Raw genomic sequence first — 25,678 nt, forward strand, 5'->3', positions numbered from 1 at the left:
AAAGTCTTTCACGTCACCTTATAGGAAAGAATACCTCCCCCCCAACCTCCAAATGAGTAATAAGCAGGATTGCATGAATCATCTCAGTGTGATGTCAGTTTTCCAGTGGTTTATAACTCAATGTGAAACACACAGGCACAATGTTTTAGTATGTGAGGATCTGAAACACTATAAAATAAAAACAAAATAGTATAAAAATACAAAATTAGTTTGGCTTTCTTACCCAGGGGGCAGAGAAGAGATTTCCTGGTTTAAATTGTTTTGTTTTATATTATTTACAGGCCAATCACTTAGAGAAGTGATTCCCAACAACTGATCCACACACCACATCTGTTTGTGTGTGCACACATGCCCAATGCTCTCAGAGCACTACTTGTCTGTCTCCCGTTCATATCTACATTTGACCCTAAACTCCTGACTTATGGGGTTAGAAGACCATAACATCATCATACTAAAACATTTGATCACATTACTACAACAACCTATTTATGCAGTGCCATAAGTGTGCATGGTGCTTTAGAGAACAAATCAAAGTTAAGTTTCTGCCCAGAGACATTCACACTAATTCCGATATAATGTAACTGGGGATGGAGAGGCATGTCAGTACAAGGGTTACAATAACAGATTGTAAATGGGCCGGCAGCTGTGTCTCGCAAGCACCCCCTGGTTGAGTGCCTGCAGTCTCAGTTTGTGGTGCTGTATCAGAGTGCCACCCACCTCTTGGGAGCGCAGTCCCTTGGTCGATCGTTTCCTTGGTGGGACTTCAGTGACTCAGCCCTCCACCCGAGTCACACATTGTCTGTAGGTGGAACAGAATGACCCCCTTCTGGGGTATACAGTCTTTATCCTCTCCCAGCCCTTGAATGGGGCCATACCCCCAGCAGTAGCGCCAGAACTGGGGGAGGCCAGAGAGGCTGCCTTCTTCCTCTCTCCTCTTCCCTCCTGAGGCCCCAACCCCCATCCAGGCCAGCATGGAGCCCGGCTGGGAAGCCTGGTCTGTTGTGGGAGCCAGGCGGACCCTCTCCCTCCCCATGGTGCAGGGAGGCCGAGAGCAGCCTCCAACCAGAGTCCCGCCCAGCCCAGGCCAGGTGGATGTGGAGGATCTGCGACTCTGCACCAGCTCACCACAGCTGCCCACATGGCTCTGCTTGATCCAGCTCTGTACGGGACGAGAGTGAAGATCCTCAGAGCCACAGCCTGGCCATGATAAGAGCCGGGCACACAGCTGCAGGGCGCCATGGACCCTCCATCTGCCCTGAGCGAGGGGACCGTGGACACCTCTCTGCGGGCCCTCTGCACCACAAGCAAGTAGAGGATCTGCTGCGGCTTCCCACAGCTGCCTGTGCAGCTCTTATCATGGCTGGGCTGCAGATTCAAAGTCCCACCCCCTGGCCGGAGCCAGGTCAGGGAGAGCTGCGTGGGAAGCTGTGGGGAGCCTGGGTCCCTCCATCTGCCCTGGGCCCTCCACAGCTCCCACCACTTCTGGGAAGGCTCTGACACCCTTCACCCCCAAGACTTCCTCCCTGGAGACACTGTCTTCCTGGAGCCCTCTCTGGGTTCAGTCCTTGCTCACTCCCTGCAGCCAGGGGCAGGAGATCCTTCATAGCTCTCCTGGTTCCTGCCCACACTGAGCTATCCATGGTCCTGCTGCTCTTCCAGCCAGCCAGGAACACAGTTCTTGCTCTTCCACCTCCAGGCAGCAACTGATTGACTCTTGTCTCTGCTGCTACTTCTTATATGGCCCTGACTGGCTGCTCCTGCAGCTCCTCTGATTGGCTTCCCCTGCAGCCAATCTAGGCCACTTGGAGAACTTCTCTTCTGCTCCTCTCTGGGATAGGGTGTGGCAGGACCCTGAGGCCACCCTGTCACATAGATCATGAATAAGGCTACATTTTAGTCACGGGTATTTTTAGTAAAAGTCATGGACAGGTCATGGGTAGTAAACAAAAATTCACATCCAGTGACTTGTCCATGACTTTTACTATATACACCTAACTAAAACTTGGATGGGGGGCTTTGGGTGTTCTGGGGAGGACGGTCTGGGGGCACTGCAGGTGGTAGGGAAGGTGGTCCGGGACCATGCTGCTGCTGGAGGGAGGGGCTGGCGGATAGGGCCCAGGGCCTCTGCTGGTGCTGGGGGGTGGGGTTTGGTGGGGCTGGCAGGGGCTACCTACCCGACTCCACGTGTCCCTGAAGCTCTTAGGCAGCAGAGGAGTCAGGGGACTCTGTGCACTGCTCCCAGTTCTGCCATAAGCAGCGGCTGCGCAGCTCCCATTGGCTGGGAACTGCAGCCAGTGGGAGCTGCGAGGTCGGGGCCTGTGGGCACAGGCAGCGCATGGGGCCCCCTGGTCCCTCCTCCACCTAGGAGCTGCAGGGCCCATGCCAGTGGGAGTTGGGGGACCCTCCCCCCCAAGGTAAGCACCCCCCCACACACACTCCCATGCCCCTAGCTCTGGGCCCCCTCTCACACACCCAAATTCTGCTGCTGGCTCAAGGGCTGTCTGGCTCAGGCAGCTCCTGAGCCAGCACCAACCGCTGCAGAAGTCAGAGAGATCATGGAAAGTCATGTTATCTGTGATTTCTGTGAACTCCATGACAGACTCGAAGCCTTAATCATGAGATATGTGCACTTACTGTTAATTTAATTTTTATACATATGATACATACACGTCCACCTCGATATAACGTGACCTAAGATAACACGAATTCGGATATAACGCGGTAAAGCAGTGCTCCCGGGGGGCGGGGCTGCGCACTCCAGTGGATCAAAGCAAGTTCGATATAATGTGGTTTCATCTATAACGTGGTAAGATTTTTTGGCTCCCGAGGACAGCGTTATATCGAGGTAGAGGTGTATATTGAGTTTTTAATGTTTTTATAAATATATATTAAGAACTGAGGGTGAAATACTCAGAGATGCCAAGGACCTTCCACACTTTTACTTGCAATGGGGCTGTGCTGAGGGAGGTTAGGTGGAGGAGTCACGTGGGGTGTCTCACTTTAGGGGGCTGTTTAGCTGGTCAGGGAGGGGGCTGCGGAATCCAGGTTTATATGGATCTAGTGCCACCAAACCCAACTTAGTCGGTACTGAAGGCACAGATGCTGTTATTCAAGTCAATGGGCTCGAATAGTAGCTCTGGTGATGCTGTGTGGCAGCCTAGCATTTTGGTATGTGTATGAATTCCATCTCCTTTTCCATGCTTATTTCCTTGTACAAAAGTCTGTTTAATTGGGTTTTATGCAGAGGGGGTTTATTTCACCTAGGAGGAGTAATATCAGGAAGAAGCAGAGTTAATATAATGTTCTTTAAAAAGGCTTGAAAAAGCTTTAATCAGAGACACACTAACCAAATGTCATTGTGCCCTTTCTCCCACTTTCCACATAGTATGATGGAGCATCAACTAGAGCTACGAACTCCATAGCTGCTTCTGTGCATCCCACCAATTTGTGACAAGTTGAAAAATATTATGGTAAGGTTGTAGCCCCTCTACACTTAAGGCTGCAGCTCAATGTCCATTGTAAACCCCATTTGGTTCCAAAATTGGTACCTATGGCCTGTGGCCAACCAATATAAATCTTCAGTAATATGTTATAATAATCATATTCTCTTGTGTTGTAAGGCTTCTCTATACACGGGTATATAACCATTACTAGGAAATACACATCTTAATCCCTGTGCATCAAGAAGATGGTGTATCTTGCAGAGGGACTCTCAACTACTTTTACATTTTCCTCTGAGGAAATGTCCACCCCTTGAAAGAGAGCCTACATAAACGTTAAAAGCTTTAGATAAATACAGCAGCTCTATCCAAACGTGCTGAAGGAATTAGGAATCTATTATTTCCATACTACTATCAAATGATGAATACGTATTTATGTTTTTCCTCACATCCCCCAAAGCTCAGACTAACGTCAGTGACTTTTCAGTATCTAAAATATAAATAGTGGTTTGTGCAAAACAGCAGCAATAAGAAGCAAGCTAATAATGATCTCCACTTCTCTCAGAAAATAAAATGACAACTGTGGAGTTTTTATATTGCCTATTTTCCCTTTCATTTCATTTCATTACAAATTTCAGTTATGAGGAGTAATTTGTAAATAAACACAGTTAATTAAAAGCCATCACAATCTAGCATATTTCTAAGCCACTGCAAACTTTAGTACTTAAAATTGGCTTTGCTTTGAAGTTTTCTGACTTTATATTGTATACTTTAAAATAAGGATATAGTTACAACTGGTAGGTCTTATGAACAACAGTTTGTAGGAAAGTTACAAAAAGTAGTTTTTCTTTAGAAACTCCACAAGGAAAGCAGCAAAGCTAAGGTCTTAAGAAAATTAGTAGCAATGCAATAAGAAGTGAGCTATATTTACACAAGTGTAAAAAAAATCCAAATATTTGCTACTTTTATAAACAAACTAATAATCTTAATGGTCCTTACCTGATACAGAGACTGTATGTGACCTTACTCCTTGCTTCTCATTGTTGGCCAGCCTGTAAAATAAAGGTTTAAATCGGTGAATGCTGTACATTCTTCACGGTTGAATAGACTGTGAATTCATTCTAACAGGGCACCTACTGTAATTAGTAGAGCCAATCCATTGCCATAGAGACAAATTTTGAGGGGGAGAAAATTAAAAGAGGAATGTACCATTTTAAGTTTACCCGGGGGAATGCTTTAAGAAGCCCATTTAAAAAAGCACAGAAATTCATTATGACATAAGCATAGTTCAAGAAAAGCTTGTTTTTAACAAGTTTGACCAAATAAATTTTAATAATACATGTCCATAAACATAAACCAGGATCCGTTTATTTACCCAATTCAATAGTATGTCCACTTATTTAATTACATATTGGAAACTTAAAATGAAAACAGTATTTTAAACTTAAGTCAAGCTGACTTATTCGATAACTTGTCCCTTAAATATCCTTTTCTGCAACATACTTTGGGTCAGAAAGACTAGGTAACTACTGTAAGCCAAAATATAATTTAAAGCAGAGTGATAGATTACCTTGGTTTATTCTGCAATTTGTTGTGTATCCTTTTGGCAGAAATGATTGGCTTTTTGTCTAAAATGTGATTTATTTATGCACAACTGAATAAACAGTTTTCAATGATTTTCTATGTCAGGTAAATAACTGTGACTAATTAAAATTGCATTTTATCAGTCTACTAAACATCAACAGTAAAAGAAACAGTCAGGTTAGCTGTTTCAGTAAATTATTATATTTTCTTTTTACAACCGAAGAACAAAAGAATCATGCACTCTTCATTTATGAAACAGAAATCTGATCTGCCAAAGGAAAGCCCTTCCAGATGCAAGATGTGTTGCCTAAAACTTATGAATATTTGACCCAAGAACTGTCTGCAACAGATATACTAAGAGCATATATAGTACCTGTAATACAACAGCATGGAATGTGCAAAATTACATTTTAACTCTCTGTTACCAATAGAAGCTCTTCTGGAAAACTATTATTTCATCACAGAAGGCTTAGCAGCTGAAAAACTTTCAATAAAAAACTAATGCATTTAAAAATTCATTACTTCCTACTTATCCTCTGTATTCATTTTATGTAAAAATATTTTTATTTTATCATCTCATGCATTACCCCTCTGAATAACCACACAGTCTGATTGATTTTACGCTTATCCTTCCTTTCCTCCAATCTTGTTGCCCCCTTTGCTGCAGCATGACTAATATTAGGCAAGCTGCTCCTCAGAGATGGTCCCCCCTACCCTTATGTGGAAATTCAGTAAAACCAATGGGTCTTTACCATGAATAGATGATCATAACTATTAATTGCTGTGCTTCATTTTCACGCAGAGAGACACCTTCTTCTCTTGTAGGAAAGAGATTACTCTGGTTTACCCATATGTTCAGCTTAATAAATTACAACAAATGTACAGACAAGCAATTTTTTCTGAAGTTCTTACTTCACAGATACTCTAGTTCAGGAAAATACAGAAGCGTGTGCTTATTAATGGGGTTGCTTTTGTAAACTGGTGCCTTAAACTGTGAATAACATATGCAGCATTGCAGTTCTTAATTTGTAATGAAAGAGGTGGCAGGGCTCAAGCAATTTTTTTACTTTCATAACTGACGTGGCAAGCCCAGAGGTGCCAGGGCTCAGAATTGCCATGCCAAGAGATGCCGGGGTTTAGATTTGGCAGCCCAGGCACAAATTAAGCACTGCAGCATTCTCATAGTTATGTTGGTCCCAGGATATTAGTGAGACAAAGTGGGTGAGGTAATATCTTTTATTGGACCAACTTCAGTTGGTGAGAGAGACTATAAAGCTTGTCTCTCTCACCAATAGAAATCAGTCCAATAAAAAAAATGGTAAATAATAGTATTTTTACCTACAGTCTGCTTTAAAACGTCAGGCTTGCTTTTGGAGAACCACTGATTTTCTCCAAGTACCAAGGATCAGATATGCAACCATACACTTTATACATCTTTAGGAACTGACATGTAATTTAGGTTGTGATTTTAAGTATTGTTAAAGAAAAAACGTTTTATTGAATCCAGTAAGAATAGAAATGTTTTCGTGATTTAAAACAGAATCCCTATGAAAATAATTTTTTGTTGGGATTTAAGTATTTGCTTGTGATGTTTGTAACCCACATCCTGCAACACTGTGTTTACACCGGAGAATCAGAAACTGACTTAAGATATGTCTACACTGTACACTCCTTTCAGCAGTGGGTAGTGTACGGGTACTACATACCACCTAGCACAGATATAAATAGCAGCGTAGATGGTGAGGCACTGCTTACACAAGCAGAGTAAAGACACGTCTGAACCCTGTGGGTATGTACCCTACATGGCTCTCTGCTCGCCCAAGCTGTGCAGCTTCCGTTTGCACTACTATTTTTAGCAGTGTAGTATCCTGAAGCTGGTTCCCTGCTGATGGAGACTTTCCCCATCTCAGGGAGCTGCCAGAACCTTTCCCCACTGCCTCCCCACGTCAGAGCCTTTACTCACCACAGTGAAAGGCACCAGCAGCAGGAAGCTGCCAGAGCCTTTCCCCTTTGCCTCCTCCTGCCAGAGCCTTTCATTTATACACGTAGCTACACACCACAGCGTGGGCACAACTTGCTTTTTACTGCGCCATGTAGCTACACACACCCTACATGCTACCATTAGAGATGTGTAGTACAGATGTAGCATTAGCCCTGGTCTACACGGTGGGGGGGGGGGAGGGGGCGAATCTATCTAAGTTACGCTACTTCAGCTACGTTATGTCGACGTACTTAGATCGACTTACTGTGGTGTCTTCACCACGGTGAGTCGACTGCTGCTGCTCCCCCGCTGACTCCGCCTGCACCTCTCGCGGCGGTGGAACACAGGAGTCGATGGGAGAGTGCTTGAAGGTCGATTTATTGTGTCTAAAATAGACGTGATAAATCGATCCTCGCTAGATTGATTGCTGCCCGTCGATCCGGCGGGTAGTGAAGACATACCCTTAGAGTAATTTCATTCTCCAAGATGAGTGAAATGTTGACAGGATTTTTAATTATCAAAGGTAGTGTTAGAACACAGGCAAGGACAAACAGTTATTTTTATTCTAATAGGTTCCCTAGGTGAACAGTTATAGTTTGTTAAAAACAGCATTTTCAGGAATCCTTTTTTTTGCAAATTTTCAGATTCAAGAGCTGGTACCTGGTTCTGCCTGCAATGATCTGTGCTGTGCCTTGGCCTGAGACATCTTCCAATAGGTTGATTGGAGTGGGATGCTGACAACTGGATTTTTCCAGAATGAGCAGCCCAGCACGGTGTCCAAGATCACAACATGGAGGTTGTGGAAGGTTTCCCAGTGAAGACATTAGGGCTGGATACAAAGCCTATGAGTTTTTCCACTGAGTTCAAAGGGCTTTGGATCAGTGCCTAAAATCTTATCTAACTGTGTCCAGGGCTGGATACATGACGATGGATAATTCCAACATGTTTCAGTTTAATGCTGAAAAAAAGTGACTCTGTAGTTGTACATAACTCAATTCATTCTAAACTTGAGCTGTCCTAAAAGTGGGTTTTGGTGCATAAGCTTTTCATGCTTAAGACAGGCAGATAGGTGACCAAAACAATTCATATGTTAGAATGGATTAACGATAAGGGTCAACAAGCATAAGGTTGACAGGCAGTAATGGGGCTTTGCTCACTTGTTTTTCTTAATGTTTTTCATTGTCTTGTGTAAATTGTAGTTCCCAAAAAGCATCCTCACATACAAAGATGGGCAACCAACTTCAGGATGAGGCTGCAGACAGGCTTTGGGGTGGACCTTCCCCTCTCATTTTGGCACATAATTAGTGGTTTAACCTCTTGTCAGCCTTGCCTGATGAGCAAGTGGCTAAAAATACCTCTGATCCTGGTTGCTCACCTGGGAGAGAATGACCTAGTGAATGGAGTGGGTTTGTCAGTACAGGCCAAGTGGGTCTTGAAGTTGCTACAGCAGAGTTTCCCTCAAACAACAATTGGGGTGTTATGAAATGCAGCCCCAAGGACAAAACAAGCATGCCTAGGAGATGTTAAACACTTGTCTGGCATTGGGTGGAACTGGAAGGAAAGTGAGTCTCAAAACCACTTCATTTAGAATTTCTAGGTTCTGGTGGCAGAGAGCCCCACCATGTCTTGGACACAGGATGGCTGCCCAGCACTGGTCAGAGATATTAGCATCTATTTGTCTGACACACATTGGCATTCTCTACAGCTCCACAGTCATGGCTGGAACAGTATTTAGCTATCCACTTTGGCATTTATTTATTTTTTGGTATTTTAACAGGCTACAAAATTAAGGTGCATTTTTATATTACTGATATTATTTATTATTTGTCTTACAATAGTGACTCAAGGACCCAGCTGAGACTAAGCCCCATTGTGATAGGTACTGTACACATAGGAAGAGACAGTTCCAGTCCCAAAGAGCTTACAATCTCAGTAGATAGGATGACCAATGGTTGGAGAATGGAAACATTACTTCTATTTCACAGATCCAGCATTGAGACAGAGAGAGATTAAGCCTCCAATTCATCAAGGAACTCAAACACTTAACTACTCATGTGCTTAAATTTATGCACGTTTAGAATACCTGATTTCCTGAATCCCATTCCAGTGCTTTAAACAAAAGATTGCCCTTCCTCTTAATCAAGTCTTATCCATGGTGGTTAACACTTTTTCTTCAGATCTTATACTGAATACCATTTATATCGCCTGTCACTTATTTAATTTACATGGTCTCATATGACTACACATTATTCTTGTATTTGCCCAAAGCAACAATAAAAATGAAATACATATTTTAAAAACCTAGGGCAGGGGTGGGCAAACTTTTTGACCTGAGGGCCACATCGTGTTTTGGAAATTGTATGGAGAGCCGTTTAGGGGATGGAGTCGTGGCCCGATCCTCCTCCCGATCCACGCTACCACCCCAGGACCCCGCCCCATTCACACACAACCCGCTCCCTGTCCCCTGACTGCCCCCTGCTGCCCCATCCAACTCCTCTTCTCATTCCTGACCCCTCGCCCCCCCCCCCCCGGGACCCCTGCTCCATCCAACCACCCTTTCTCTCTGTCCCCTGACTGCCCCAGGAACCCCTTCCCCTGACTGCCCCCCGCCACCCCATCCAACCCCTCATCTTAATTCCTAGCTGCTCCCCCCCGCACCCCTGTCCCCATTCAACTCCTCTGTTCCTCGCCCTCTGACTGCCCTGACCCCTATCCACACCCTCGCCCCTGACCATCCCCCAAACTCCCTTGCCCTCTATCCAACCCCCCCGCTCCCTGCCCCCTTACCGCGCTGCCTGGACCACCCAGTGGCTGGTGGCGCTACAGCCAAGCTGCCCGGCGGGGAGCCAGCCATGCCATCGCCACCGTGCAGCACAGAGCAGCGGGTCAGGCCAGGCTCTGCAGCTGCACTGCCCCAGGAGCTCACAACCCCGCCACCCAAAGCACTGCACCGGTGGCGGAGAGAGTTGAGGCTGCGAGGGAGGGGGAACAGTAGGGGAGGGGTCAGGGGCAGCCTCCCGGGTCAGAGCTCAGGGGCCGTGCAGGAAGGGCCCGCGGGCTGTAGTTTGCCCATCTCTGACCAAGTGTGTCATTTACATGAATCTCATCAAAACATTTTAGAACTCAAAACTGATGTTTCTTAATGACAAATTACAGGCAAAACTTACTTTGGTATTGATGGTAAAGCTCTTTCACCTTCTGCATAAAGAGAAAAAAACAAGGTTAATATTTTATTTACATATTATTGATGAAATTCTCTGTACAATATTTATACATATAAAATTCTGTCTCATCATAATAGTCTCTCAGGGAAACCATCTACTGAATCGAAAGATCATTCTATATTCTTTTTACAACAGCATATCACACAATATTATCATCTTGTTAACAGGCTATACAGAACTTCTGGTTGAATTTCATCTATATCGTTTACAGTTTTTCCTCAGAACTTTAGCTGTTTTTTTCATTATTGAGAACAGAATTTAACTCAGCCAAATCATTGCAGAAAATGACAGTACTGTAATTCCTTCCTCTATTAATGAACATTTTATTAGATACATCTAATACACTAGTATAGATGAAGAAGCTATTCAAAACTAATCTGAACCATCCTACTCAGTACATGAGAGATTGTATGAAGCACTATACTAGCTAATATAGCGTTTTGTAATATGATTTATTATTTGGACTGTACAATAAAGTGACAGCACCTGCTCAATAGCTAAAGTTAAGTTATAATGATAACCTAAGTCCAATTTTCAAACTATCCTCCCAACCTCTCCAAAAAGAAAATGTACTTCCTGAAAAGAATTCTAATTTTGTTAGCTAATAATATCACTAAAATGCTTGGGCCTAGACAAACTCAATTTTTTTTTTTTTTGCTGACACGGAAAAGAATTGTCTTTTATCATAGTATCTTTGTGGGAGGTTAGTAGGGAAGTTACAAAGAACAAAAACAATCTATGATACTCCACACTAAAATAGGCAGGGAAGGAGATTAACTAGTGGTTGTTAAAACAGAAATATAAAAAGGAGTAATTGGAATACTGAGTAAGTGATCTTGAGGGGAAAAGGAAGAGGAAATTACCACAGGTTCAGGAAACAAGGAGGATGTTGGAGCGGGCTATCTATTGTATATAAGAGACTGTACGTTCAGGACTGTTTGTTTTTCCCTGAAGCAAATGTAAGCTTTGATCAGATGAAAGAAAGCGCCAGTTTTGCCTCCAGGTACCTTAGGATGGGGTGGAGAAACACTGTGCACACAGATATATGTGCTCTAAAATGGCAGGCCCTACACACAATTATAGTACCTGTAGCTATAGCTATGGCTATGGCTTTGGCTACACATGAAAAGAGCTTTGTATTGGTGTATAAAGAGGAAATTTTACATTATTTTGAACGTTTATAAACAGAAATATATCTTCTGCAACTGACTCCAGGCATAGGTTAGACAGAGTAGAATATGGGAAGAAACATAAAGGGGCTGGAGTTTGGGAGGGCGCATGCTGTGAGGACAGTAGTCTGAGAGGGCCAGAGATTGGGGCTTGAGGATTGAATGGCATAGAAGCTGTGCTGACAGTTTTGGAATTGGAGGTGGAGTTGGGAGGGGGATCTGGGAAAGGCAGTGTATGGAGGAGTGACAGGACATCAACAGAGCATGATAAGAGTATGGAGGATTGAAGGTGGCTTGGATGAACGTGCAAGCGAATGATGGCGAGAGAGAGGAAAAGATAAAGATTCTTAGTCATGTTCAACCCAACATTTATATATCTTTAAACTTGTAAGCACTTAAAATTTTCATTGTGGCTAAAAACCTACCTATGCCCATCTTGTTCACTCCACTCTCCTCTACCCTCACATTGCACCCAAATCATAACCCTCTGCCCACTTGCCCCTCCTACACTTCCTAAGGTGTACAGAATGGGTACCTTGCTTTGAGAGGCCTCAAAAGATCAGTCAGAGTTTGACTCCTCTTTCACGCTCAATTTCCCCCCGCCTTTCTTAAAAACAAGGCTTCCATTTCCAAACTCTAAAGAGTAATGGTAATAAACCATAGAGTAGTTTTAAGAATTCTCATTAGTACCAAAGTAACACTGAACAGAACTTGTGCTCTTATTCCCTCTGGGTTGGTTGGGGATGGAAGCGCAATGGGGGCTGTATGCTCAGCCTTGGGGGAAAGGAAGGAGCACACTGTACTTCTTTAAAGCAACCTCCTAAGTTATGCACAAATTAACACTATCTGGATGCACAGACCTTTGCTGATGGAGGATCACCAACAAGAGGGGAGACAAACAGGAGAAAAAGAGGACGATCTGGAATGATATGCCCCCGAATGTCTACACTGTCATGTATCAGAAGCAACATCACTGTTTACAGTATTGAAAAGACTGAACTGCACTGCAATGCTGTTAAAATGGCATTTCTTTAAATATGAACTGATCACTTCAGGTAAGCCCAGACAGGCTGGCCTTTACAATATGAGACAAAAGCATTCCTGTAACAATTGTAAGATCATAAGTACTTGCACAGCTCTGGAGTACTTGTGGCACCTTAGAGACTAACCAATTTATCTAAGCATAAGCTTTTGTGGGATACAGATTAACACGGCTGCTACTCTGAAACTTGTACAACTCTGAGATCTGAAACATGTCACTAAGACCAGCCTTTTGCAGAGGCATTCATTTTTCATTTCAAGAGCTGAGAAAAAACTATATTCCTAGAATCATAGAATATCAGGGTTGGAAGGGACCTCAGGAGGTCACCTAGTCCAACCCCTTGCTCAAAGCAGGACTAACCTACAACTAAATCATCCCAGACAAGGCTTTGTCAAGCCTGACCTTAAAAATTTCTAAGGAAGGAGATTTCACCATCTCCCTAGGTTACCCATTCCAGTGCTTGACCATCTTAATGACAAATATCCACCTAATTTCCTAATATCCACCCTAAATCTCTCCCACTGCAACTTGAGACCATTTCTCCTTGTTCTGTCATCTGGTACTACTGAGAACAGTCAAGAACCATCCTCTTTGGAACCCTGTTTCAGGTAGTTGAAAGCAGCTATCAAATCCCCCCTCCTTCATCTCTTCTCCAGACTAAATAATCCCAGTTCCCTCAGCCTCTCCTAATAAATCATTTTTGTTGCTCTCTGCTGGACTCTTTCCAATTTTTCCACATCCTTCTTGTAGTGTGGGGCCCAAAACTGGACACAGTACTCCAGATGAGGCCTCACCAATGCTGAATAGAGGGGAATGATCACATGCCTCAATCTGCAGGCAATGCTCCCACTTATACAGCCCAAAATGCTGTTAGCTTTCTTGGCAACAAGGGCACTCTGTTGACTCATATCCAGCTTCTCATCCACTGTAACCCCTAGGTCCTTTTCTGCAGAACTGCTGCCTAGCCACTCGGTCCCTAGTCTGTAGCACTGCATGGGACTCTTCCGTCCTAAGTGCAAGACTCTGCACTTGTCCTTGTTGAACCTCATCAGATTTCTTTTGGCCCAATCCTCTAATCTGCCTAGGTCCCTCTGTATCCTATCCCTATCCTTCAGCGTATCTATCACTCCTCCCAATTTAGTGTCATCTGCAAACTTGCTGAGGGTGCAATCCATGCCATCTTCCAGATCATTAATGAAGATATTGAACAAAACCGGCCCCAAGGCTCACACTTGGGGCACTCTGTTTGATATCGGCTGCCAACTAGACATGGAGCCGTTGATCACTACCCGTTGAGCCTGATGACCTAGCCAGCTTTCTATCCACCTTATAGTCCATTCATCCAACTCATACTTCTTTAACTTGCTGGCAAGAATACTGTAGGAGACCATATGAAAAGCTTTGCTAAAGTCCAGGAATAACAAGTCCACTGCTTTCCTCTCATCCACAGAGTGGGTTATCTCACCATAGAAGGCAATTAGGTTAGTCAGGCATGACTTGCCCTTGGTGAATCCATGCTGACTGTTCCTGATCACTTTTCTCTCCTCTAAGTGCTTCAGAATTGATTCCTTGAGGACCTGCTCCATGGTTTTTCCAGGGACTTAGGTGAGGCCTACTGGCCTGTAGTTTCCCGGATCCTCCTCCTTCCCTTTTTTAAAGATGGGCACTACCTTAGCCTTTTTCCAGTCATCTGGGACCTCCCCCAATTGCCATGAGTTTTCAAAGATAATGGCCAATGGCTCTGCAATCACATCCGCCAACTCCTTTAGCATCCTCGGATGCAGTGCATCCAGCCCCATGGACCTGTCCTTGTCCAGCTTTTCTAAATAGTCCTGAACCAATTCTTTCTCCACAGAGGGCTGGTTACCTCCTCCCCATACTGTGCTGCTCAGTGCAGTAGTCTGGGAGCTGACCTTGTTTGTGAAGACAGAGGCAAAAAAAGCAGTATGTACATTAGCTTTTTTCACATCCTCTGTCACTAGGTTGCCTCCCCATTCAGTAAGGGGCCCACAGTTTCCCTAACCATCTCGTTGTTAACATACTGTAGAAACTCTTCTTGTTACTCTTAACATCCCTTGCTAGTTGCAACTCCAATTGTGATTTGGCCTTCCTGATTTCACTCCTGCATGCCTGAGCAATAATTTTATACTCCTCCCTGGTCATTTGTCCAAGCTTCCACTTCTTATAAGCTTCTTTTTTGTGTTTAAGATCATCAAAGATTTCACTGTTAAGGATTCCACCACCCTCCCCCTATATTCAGTTTAAAAGCCAGCTGTGCATAACAGACACATTAAAAGCTCTTTCAGGTATATTTGGATTTATCACAATTTAAACTTCATTCACATCACAAATGAAATAATTTTCAAAGCAAACAAATGCTCTAATAAAATGCTTGTCAAAAGCATTACATAAGAACGGCCATACTGGGTCAGACCAATGGTGTGTCTATACCTTGTCTTCTGACAGTGACCAATGCAAGGTGCTTTACAGGGAATGAACAGAACATGTAATCATCAAGTGACCCATCCCCTGTCACCCATTCCCAGCTTCTGGCCAACAGAGGCTAGGCCAGGGACACTTCAGAGCATGGTTTTGCGTCCCTGCCCATCCTGGATAATGGCCATTGATGGACCTATCCTCCATGAATTTATCTAGTTCTTTTTCTGAACTCTGTGATAGTCTTGACCTTCACAACATCCTCTGGCAAAGTGTTCAACAAGTTGACTATCCATTGTGTGAAGGAATATTTCCTTTTGTTTGTTTTAAACCTGCTGCCTATGAATTTCATTTGGTGACTCCTAGTTCTGGTGTTAGGAGTAAGTAACACTTCGACATTTATTTTCTCCACACCAGACATGATTTCATAGACCTCTATTATATATCCCCCTTAGCTGTTTCTTTTCCAAACTGAAAAGTCCCAGTCTTATTAATCACTCCTCATACAGAAGCTGTTCCATACCCCTAATAATTTTTGCTGCCCTTTTCTGTTCCTTTTCCAATTCCAATATATATATATTTTGAGATGGGGCAACCACATCTGCATGCAGTATTCAAGATGTGGGCGTACCATGGATGTTATATAGAGGCAATATGATATTTTTTCTCTCATTATCTTTCCCTTTACTAATGATTCCCAACATTTTGTTGTTTTCAGAGAACTATCCACAATGACTCCAAGATCTTTCTTGAGTGGTAACAGCTAATTTAGACCCCATCGTTTTATATATATATATAGCTGGAATTATGTTTTCCAAACAATTAGTGTGATACAATAGATAAGTGAGTTAGAAGATATTTTGCTATTCTGACAGTAGGATGAAAAAGTTCAATTAGTACTTGAAAATGACATTTCATATGATTGAATAATGAACACAATTATTTGGACAACTTTCCATCTTATTAAATTTTGGTTTGAAGTATTTAAGATTGATTTTGACTTGATTATGATCTTTTCAGAAAGGAGACAAAAGGAAATAATGTTTGAATATAAAGATTGGTTTTGGTATACAGGCATAACCAGTTACATGTATCATCTATTCATGTATTTCTCCATAGTGTTTCAAAAACAGTCTCTGAGAAATTTGTTAATCAATGCAAAATTGCCGAACTGATATAGTAGCTCAAAAATTCAGGTCACAAGATTTAGATTTCAGGAAAGGCATTCGACTGCTGTAACCATTTAGTGCACTATATCATGAAGATGCTAACAACTTAGTTCCAGTCATCATATCTTTATAAAAGTCATTTAATTTATACTCTTCTTCCATACGTTATTAGGTTAGCCGATTTCATTTGATTTAACAAAATATTTATGAAATAAACAAATAAAAAGTAGAACTCTAAATTTTCAGGCTTTAAACAAAACTACTAATAGTGCTCTCTCAACAAATACAAATTTACAGCTTTTCAATAATTTATGCATAGTGAGACTGTTAATATCCCAAAGACACGACTTTCCTCAGTGATCCAGAGTGATCATTTGTAAGAACTCTTGCATAACGAGCCACAAGGAAAAAAAAAATGTTCAAATGAGAAAAGACCTATTGAGTTAGGAGCAAGAGCGGCTACAAAGATTTTTTTCTGGCACAGTTGATAAAATCAGAGCTCATTCAGGAGAAGGCTCTTGGAATTCTGCATCCAGGTTGGGGAAGAGCTCTCACTGTACAAAGTTTTAATTAATGCTTGATGAGGCTGAATATTACCATGAGATTTAAAAAACAAAACAAAACAAAAACCCTCAAAGAAAAAACATAAAAACCCCCCAAACAGTTGATCTTACATGACTAGGAAATGGTGTAGGTCAGTTTGCATTAATGAAGCCAGGCCTTTTTTAAGAAACTTGCCAAATATATATTCTATGTGAGGTATTCTTATGTTAGCATATCGAGAACAAACTTACATAAAGTAAGTGAAGTACAGTAAGGCACGTTGGTTTAAGAACAGCCCCTTATCTGAATCATTCATTACTCATTTGTTTCAGCTAAGAGATGTACTTACAAGTACACCACATAGATCAGTGCAAATCACTGTCACTCTTTCTAAAGTAAACTTTTATAGCTGAGTATGCTTTTAAAGCTACAGAAATTTGAGGAAGAAAACAAATGGTCTGAAAAAAAAATCTTTCTTGCACAGATGGTAACAGCTAAGGTATTACATGGTGCTTGCTGGCAATTATACAGAAAAAGAGTGCGCCAATAAATCCCACAAAGTCTGGATCCTGCTGATGCTCTAAAACCACTAAGGATCAGACTAAACACAGCATTTCTTCCCTTAGAAAGTATATGGTTTTATGGCTTCCAACTGAGGCTAAACCTAATTTAGACTATTTTGTGCTAGTATGTTATTGGGTTTAATCTCAAATTTAACCCAAGGGGACTGTCAGTATTTGGATGATAGACACCCAAGAAACACTCAAGGTGTTAGTGGTGACTCAGTAGGTAACACTCTTCCCTCTTAGCTGTTACTGAACCAGCATCGCATGGGAGCGTGAAAAGCTGTTATGTTGTTGGAAGTATTGAGTTTCATTTGAGAGGTAGAACTGAGGCTTTGGCCAGTAGCTGTCATTAAGGATTCACTGAACTTTCTGCACGTCTATTAATTTGTAAGGATGCTTGCAAGAGCGGGATTATCCCATTTCTTGGTCCTATTTCTTTCCAGTAGCTGTATTCTATCTACTGAAGTGTTCCCTATCGTTTCAATTTAATTAAGTTTTTTCCTTCATTTCCTGTTCTAAGCTATTGTGTTGTGATGCCACATGTAATGTTCCAGCACAGACATGGCTGCATTTGCATCATAGGTTATTACTTAACATTTATATTGCAGTAGCACCTAGAAGCCAACCACTGTAGGAAATGACAATCCTTGCCCTAAGGAGCTTACAATCTACAAGACAAGACGTAACAAGTGGATGACACATACAAGCGGGTTAGGGTCGGGGGAGAAAAAGAAATGAGGGACATGGTGAAAAATAAAAGGATGAGTGCAATTCTTAGCCAATCAGGGGCAATAAATCACAACTCACCACCTGCCTATCCCAGTATCAGGTTGCAGGTTACTCACTTTTGTAACTGTTGTTCTTCGAGATGTGTTGCTCATATCCATTCCAATTAGGTGTGCGCGCCGCTTGCACGTTTGCTGGAAGATTTTTACCCTAGCAACACTCGGTGGGTTGACTGGGCGCCCCCTGGAGTGGCGCTGCTATGGCGTCGGATATATACCCCTGCCGGCCCAACCGCCCCTCAGTTCCTTCTTGCCGGCTACTCTGACAGTGGGGAAGGAGGGCGGGTTTGGAATGGATATGAGCAACACATCTCGAAGAACAACAGTTACAAAGGTGAATAACCGTATTTTCTTCTTCAAGTGCTTGCTCATATCGATTCCAATTAGGTGATTCCCAAGCCTTACCTAGGCGGTGGGGTCGGAGTGAGATGTTGCAGAATGCAAAACTGCTGAGCCAAAGGCTGCATCATCTCTGGATTGTTGAACCAGAGCATAATGTGAAGCAAAGGTGTGGACCGAAGACCAGGTAGCTGCATGACATATCTCCTGGATAGGTACACGAGCCAGGAAAGAGGCAGATGAAGCCTGAGCCCTGGTAGAATGCGCAGTGATGTGGCTTGGGGAAATATGAGCCAAACCATAACAAGTGCAGATGCACGCCGTCACCCAAGATGAGATCCTCTGAGAGGAAACACGTAGGCCTTTCATTCGATCTGCTACCGCCACAAAGAGTTGGGGCATTTTACGAAAGGGTTTTGTCCGCTCAATATAAAATGCGAGCGCTCTAAGGACGTCCTAGAAGTGCAATTGTTGCTACCGTCACGTTGAGTGTGGCTTCAGGAAGAAGACCAGGAGAAAGATGTCCTGGTTAACATGAAAGGCTGAAACCACCTTAGGGAGGAATGCCAGGTGTGGCCGCAACTGCACCTTGTCCCTGTGGAACACAGTGTACAGTGGATCCACCGTAAGAGCCCTAAGCTCAGAGACTTGTCTGGCCGATGTAATGGCTACGAGGAAAGCTGTCTTCCAAGACAGGTAGAGTAGCGAGCAGGTTGCTAACGGCTCAAATGGGGGAGACATAAGCCTGATTAAAATCAGGTTGAGGTCCCAGGTTGGGGCTGGGCGGCGTACTTGGGGGGATAGGCGGTCCAAGCCCTTGAGGAACCTCAAAACAATAGGGCGTGAGAACACGGAACGGCCATCTTCCCCTGGGTGGAAGGTAGAGATAGCTGCCAAGTGTACCCTCAGTGATGATATTGCTAGGCCCTGCTGTTTGAGAGACCAGAGGTAGTCCAAAATAGAGGGAATCGAGACTTCAGTGAGAGTAAGATTATGCGTTTCGCACCAGCAGGAGAAACGCTTCCACTTGGCCAGATACGTTGACCGGGTGGAAGGTTTCCTCCTACCCAGGAGAACTTGTCGTACTGATGCACAGCAACGTAACTCTGACTGGTTTAGCTACACAGCAGCCACGCCATGAGGTGAAAGGCCTGAAGGTCTGGGTGGCGAAGCCTGCCATGGTCCTGAGTTATGAGGTCTGGGTGGAGTGGCAGGGTAATTGGGTTGGCTATCGACAGGTCGAGCAATGTGGTGTACCAGTGCTGCCTGGGCCACGCTGGAGCGATCATGATCAGGCACGCTCTGTCCCTGTGGAGTTTTAGCAGGACCTTGTGAACCAGCGGGAACGGTGGGAAGGCATAAAGCAGCTGGCTTTTCCACGGCATCAGGAAAGCGTCCGAGATGGAGCCCAGGGAGAGACCTTGGAAGGAGCAGAACATCTGGCATTTCCTGTTCGCGCAGGAAGTGAACAGATCTATGTGGGGAAATCCGACTTCTGGAAACAGAATGAATAACGTCCGGGCGGATCGACTACTCATGAGAAGGAAGGACCTGCTGAGTCGATCTGCCAGAGTGTTCCGAACCCCTGGGAGAAAGGATGCTACCAGGTCTATCGAGTGGGCTATGCAAAAGTCCCAGAGTTGGATGGCCTCCTGACAAAGCAGGGAGGATCATGTCCCTCCCTGCTTTTTTATGTAGTACATGGCCGTTGTGTTGTCTGTAAACACTGAGACACAGCGGCCTTGTAAATGTTGCTGGAACGCCTGGCACGCCAGGCAGACTGCTCTCAGTTCTCTGACATTTATGTGTAATGCCAGTTCCTGAGATGACCAGGGGCCTTGAGTACGAAGGTGTTAAAGGTGAACACCCCAGCCGAGAGACGACGCATCTGTCGTCAGGGACATTGAGGGCTGGGGCAGATGGAAAAGCAGCCCTGTACACACCAGGGAGGGAGTTAGCCACCATTCTAGGGAGCCTAGGGTGCTCGGGGGAATGGTGACTATCGTGTCTATTGGGCCCTGCCTGGGTGGTATACCAAGCTGAGCCAAGCTTGGAGAAGACGGAGGTGGAGTCTGGTGTATTTGGTTATGAACGTGCAGGCAGCCATGTGATCCGGGAGACTGATACAAGCACGAGCCGAGGTCGTCGGGAAATTCTGCAAGACCTCAGATGATTGTTGCCATCGCCTGAAACCGCGGCTGCGGTAAGCAGGTCCTGGCTAGATTGGAGTCCAGGATAGCTCCTATGAAGTCTAACCTCTGTGTGGGAACCAGAGTGGATTTTTCTGTATTGATCATCAGGCCTAGACGTGTGAATAGGTCCTTGACGATGCCCACATGCTGGGTGACCTTTGTCTCGGAGGCCCCTCGGATGAGCCAATCGTCTAGATACGGAAAAACATGTATCCGACGTCGGCGGAGATAGGCGGTGACTACGGCCATACACTTTGTAAATACCCTTGGGGCTACAGAAAGGCCAAACGGCAGGACCGTAAACTGGAAGTGCTGACGGTTGGCTACGAAGCGGAGGTACCTTCTGTGTGGAGACAAAATGGTGATGTGAAAGTACACGTCCTTCATATTGAGGGCGGCATACCAGTCTCCAGGATCCAAGGATGGGATAACAGTCTCCAGCGATACCATGCGGAACTTCAACTTTGTCATAAACTGGTTGAGTCCTCGCAGGTCTAGGATAGGTCTGAGACCTCCCTTCAACTTGGGGATTAGGAAATAATGGGAGTAAAACCCCTTGCCCCTTTCGTCCTTTGGTACTTCCTCTATAGCTCCCATGGCGAGGAGCGTCCGCACTTCTTGCAAGAGGAATTGCTCGTGAGAGGGGTCCCTGAAGAGGGACGGGGTTGGAGGGTAGGAAGGCGGGACGGAAATAAATTGGAGGTGGTACCTATACTCCACCGTGCGTAGGACCCAGCCATATGAAGTTAACTGGGACCACGCCAGGAGGAAGTAGGAGATACGGTTGGAGAAGGATCCTGGCCTGTAACTGGTACGCCGCTCTCGGGCGCACCTTCAAAGGTTCGTCTTTGGTCTGGCTGGTGGTTTCGAGGGACCTTGATTTTGGCCCCCTTGGGGTCCTGATTGTCGTCTACGACCACCTCGGCCGCGCTGCCTGCCAAAGTCCTGTCTTTGTCTAGGCATAGAGTATGGGCAGTGAGGTTGTGGACGGAAAGGCGTACGTTGGGTCACCAGTGTATGCATGCCGAGAGAGCGCATTATGACCCTGTTGTCCTTCAGGCTTTGCAGCCTGGGGACAGTCTTTTCTGAGAAGAGACCTTTACCATCAAATGGCAAGTCCTGAATGGTATACTGCAGCTCCGGCTTGAAACCTGAAGCCATGAGATGCGCCTCATGGCAACACCCGAGGCCAGAGTCCTGGCTGCTGAGTCGGCTGCATCCAACGAGGCCTGGAAGGAAGTTCTGGCCACCTTTTTCCCTTCCTCCAAGAGGGCAGCGAACTCTTGGCGGGAGTCTTGAGGAAGTAGCTCCATAAACTTACCCACCGCCACCCAGGTATTATAATTACCACCAGATAGGTCTGCTCAATGGTCTGCAGGGAGATGTTGGATGGAATGGGAACTGAGTTACTGCAGAGAATTCCTTCTTGGGTGCTGGCTGGTGACTCTTGCCCACATGCTCAGGGTTTAGCTTATCGCCATATTTGGGGTCGGGAAAGAATTTTCCTCCAGGGCGGATTGGCAGGGGCCCTGGAGGTTTTTCGCCTTCCCCTGCAGCGTGGGGCATGGGTCGCTTGCTGGTGGTTTCTCTGCAGCTTGAGGTCTTCAAACCAGTTTTGAGGATTTCAATAACTCGGTCCTGGGATAGGGGTTGTTATAAAATTGGATGGGTGGGGTTCTGTGGCCTGCCTTGTGCAGGAGGTCAGACTAGATGATCAGATTGGTCCCTTCTGACCTATGAGTCTATGAGTCTATTATAGCGGCTAAGCAAGGCTTGTTGATTTGCCACCCGGAGCTGCAGGGCCCCTGCCGAGTAGGTCCATTCGCCTAGCCTCCTTCGATTTCGGGGCTGGTGCCTGCTGGCCACGGCGTTCTCTCTCATTAACAGACTGGACAACTAGTGAGCAGGGAGGAGGATGGACATACAAGTACTTGTACCCTTTAGAGGGTACCATGTATTTACGCTCGACTCCCCTGGCCGCAGGAGGGATACAGGCTGGAGACTCCCCTGGCCATATAGTATCGGCATTGGCCTGGATGGTCTGAATAAACGGTAGGGCTACTCTGGTGGGGGCATCCGCCGACAGAATGTCCACTACCGGGTCCTCTACCTCCGGGACCTCCTCCACCTGGAGGTTCATATTGAGTGCTACTCTCCTCAGGAAGTCCTGATGGGCTCTCAGGTCAATTGGAGGAGGGCCTGAGGAGGATGTTCCTGCCACCGCATCATCTGGAGAAGAGGAAGAGGAGATGCCTGGGACGAGCGGGTCCTGTGTGGCCTCTTGCTCTTGGGTGATCTCCTGCTCCAGTGGAACCTGGGAGTCTGGTGGGTGAACTGGGGCTTCCCCCGTAGCAGTCAGAGGAGGACAGCTAACTGTCGCCTCTGGCACTCGGTGCTCTGATGGGACAGAGCGGGACGGAACTACGGGTATGCCTTGGGCATGGTGGTACACACAAGGTGTCCAGAAAGACCACTGATGGAGGCCTTGGTCCTGGGCCTGGGTCTCTTGGGAGACTCTGGTGGGCACATTGGAATCGCGGTCCTGTGCATAAGAGCTGTCCAAGTGGGACGACACCGATGTGTGTCTGGATGGCCATGGAGGGGCTGAAAAGCCCTGGGCAGAGTCTCTGTCTCTAGCAGAACTTGCTCTACTCGGCACCGGGGACCGGTACCAGGAGGCATACCGATACCAGGAACGAGATTGGGACCTGTGACCGGAGCGATGCCGGGAGGTCAACCGAGATCTCGAGACTTGACGTCGGGAGTGGCTACGGGAGTCCCGGTGCCTGGAGCGGTGCCGGGAGCTGGAATGGTGCCAAGAGTAGCGGGCCAGCGAACGGGATACTGAACGGTGCCGCGAGTGCGACCGGTACCGAGGAGAAGAACGGTGCCGGGACTGCGAGCGGCGTCGGGAGTGGGAGCGCCGACGGGACCTGGAGGGTCTGCGGGACCGTGATCATGAATGGTGCTGCTCTGCTGTGCTGACAGAGGATGGTCTTATCAAGGCAGGCTTGGTGATAGACTGTATTACCTGCACCGGCGTTGCCGGGGGGTGAGGCAGCATTGACTCTGTCATGGCAATCAGATCCCTCACCGTTGAGAACATCTCCGGCCTGGATGGGATAATAAGCTCAACCACAGCTCGTGCCGGGGAGCTAACAGGCGCGGGACTCGACGGCCCTTGTGGGACCGGAATCGACGGTGCCGATGTCGTCGGTGCCGCAACAGGTGTCAGTGCCAGGCGATCCGACTTAGACGAGCTCTCTGGCTGCGGTGCAGGTGGCACGGAAGCAGCAGGAGTCTTAGGCTTTCTCGACCTCGGGGAGAGTGAGCGGTGCTGAGTTGACTTCGGTGCGGGTGACGGCTGGTGCTGAGAGGCCTTGGCAGTACTGGCGCGGTCCGGTGCCGAGGAGGCGCTTCTGCCTGCCGACTGACCAGCGCTCAGTGCCGAAGGCGGAGGAGTAAGAGCCGCCTCCATGAGGAGCTGTTTTAGCTGAAAGTCCCACTCCTTTTTCGTTCTCGGCTTAAAAGCCTTGCAAATGTGACACTTATCTGCCAGGTGAGATTCCCCGAGGCACTTAAGACAGGAGTCGTGTGGATCTCCTGTCAGCATCGGCTTATGACAGGTCGAGCACAGTTTGAAACTTGGTGAACCGGGCATGGGTGCCGGCACTGGGTGTGGGGAAGGGGCTAATCCCCGAACCCCTCTTAACTATAACACTAACTATGAATGATAAAAATTAACTATAACTATATAACTTTGAACTATACACACAAAAATAACTAGAGAACTACGAGTAGCTAGGGAGGTGGAGGTCAGTAAAACTGCACTCCACTGTTCCAAAGACCGACGCGGGTGGTAAGAAGGAACTGAGGGGCGGTTGGGTTGGCAGGGGTATATATCCAATGCCATAGCGGTGCCACTCCAGGGGGTGCACAGCCGACCCACCAAGTGTTGCTAGGGAAAAATCTTCCGGCAAACTTGCACGCAGAGCATGCATACCTAATTGGAATCGATATGAGCAAGTACTCGAAGAAGAACTGTAGGTATTTAGGAAGAGGTGAGTTTTGAGGACAGACTTTGAGAATATGGTGGCTGTTTTATGGACTTTGGCTGGGAGATTTTCATTTGTATGGGTGGGAGCATGGGAGAAAACACAGAGGGATTTGAGAGAGAAGCAGAAAATCAGAATATCAAGGATGCATTATTGGTAGAGTCAAATCAGGAACTGAATCCTTGAGAAGCCTGTAGATCAGATGGACAGGAGCAAGGCTCAGTAGTGAAGGGCCTTAATGGTAATGTAAAAGAGCTCATGTTTGATGTGAAGGAGAACAGGGAGCCAGAGCAATGAGCCAGAAAGATCTTGGCAGTTGTGATATGAATTGATTTAACAGGGAGCAATGTGGTTTGTTTCATGAGTTGATGGAAGCCTGAAAAACAGCCTTGGCAGTCTGGAGAGACAAGAAAGGCCGAACCTTTGAAATACTACTTAGACAGAAGTGGCAAGACTTGGTCAGGGACTGGATTTGTGGCTCCAGAGAGAGGGCAGTCTTAACTTAAAGAGGACACCCAGATCATGGACCTGTGTGACTGAGAGCATAGTGGTGATGTGGAGAAATTGGGGTAAGGTAAAGGCTTGAGTAGGGGAAAGATCAAAAGTTCATTTTTGGCCACACTGATTTAAAGTTGACATATGGACATCTGAAATAACATTGCATGGTCTGGAAAGGAAACTTTTGGGGCTGGGAAGTGGCAAGAAATCTGAACTTGTGGTGTTCAAGGCGGGGGAAAGAATTGTGAACGCTGCTTGGGAAGAAGACTGGAGAGTGGAAGAATCAGTTAGGTATGGCAAAAATTGGACCTTGATATGGATGGTGGGCGTGGAATTTGTACTTTTGGGAAGAGACGGGCTGGGAAGCTTTTCTGTGATTGGAAGAGAAGGAAGCAGAACTTGAGGGATTCAAAAGCAAGCAGTTGTTTGTTTTGAGGTGAATGCCAATTGCGCAAGAAGTCAGAATATACAAAGCAGAAGCATTCACCTTTAAGAATAAAGTTATCAATGCACATGAAGAATAAGTTATATTTTATCTGCATAATGGCAATAAGTAATCGCTTAATAGTCACATCTCTCAAGATAGAACAATTAAATGCTGTTCCTTTAGAGAGTAGAAGGGAAGAGTGCATGGAGTTTTCATAATCATGCACGA

The 25,678-nt window shown here is 45.6% G+C and overlaps 1 protein-coding gene across 21 annotated transcripts in view; it reads right to left on the reverse strand.

The window, feature by feature from the left end:
- Positions 1 to 25,678, reverse strand: part of PTK2 (protein tyrosine kinase 2) — a 430,903-nt gene that overhangs the window by 134,217 nt on the left and 271,008 nt on the right. For all 21 annotated transcript variants that reach the window (XM_030546389.1, XM_030546388.1, XM_030546386.1 and 18 more), the window contains 2 exons: positions 10,173 to 10,203; positions 4,440 to 4,492 (listed from right to left, as the gene is read on the reverse strand). In XM_030546389.1, coding sequence (XP_030402249.1) covers positions 4,440 to 4,492; positions 10,173 to 10,203 — 84 coding nt within the window. The remainder of the gene's footprint in view (positions 1 to 4,439; positions 4,493 to 10,172; positions 10,204 to 25,678) is intronic.

This window comes from Gopherus evgoodei, unplaced genomic scaffold (assembly GCF_007399415.2).
Source record: "Gopherus evgoodei ecotype Sinaloan lineage unplaced genomic scaffold, rGopEvg1_v1.p scaffold_44_arrow_ctg1, whole genome shotgun sequence".
Lineage (NCBI taxonomy): Eukaryota > Metazoa > Chordata > Testudines > Testudinidae > Gopherus > Gopherus evgoodei.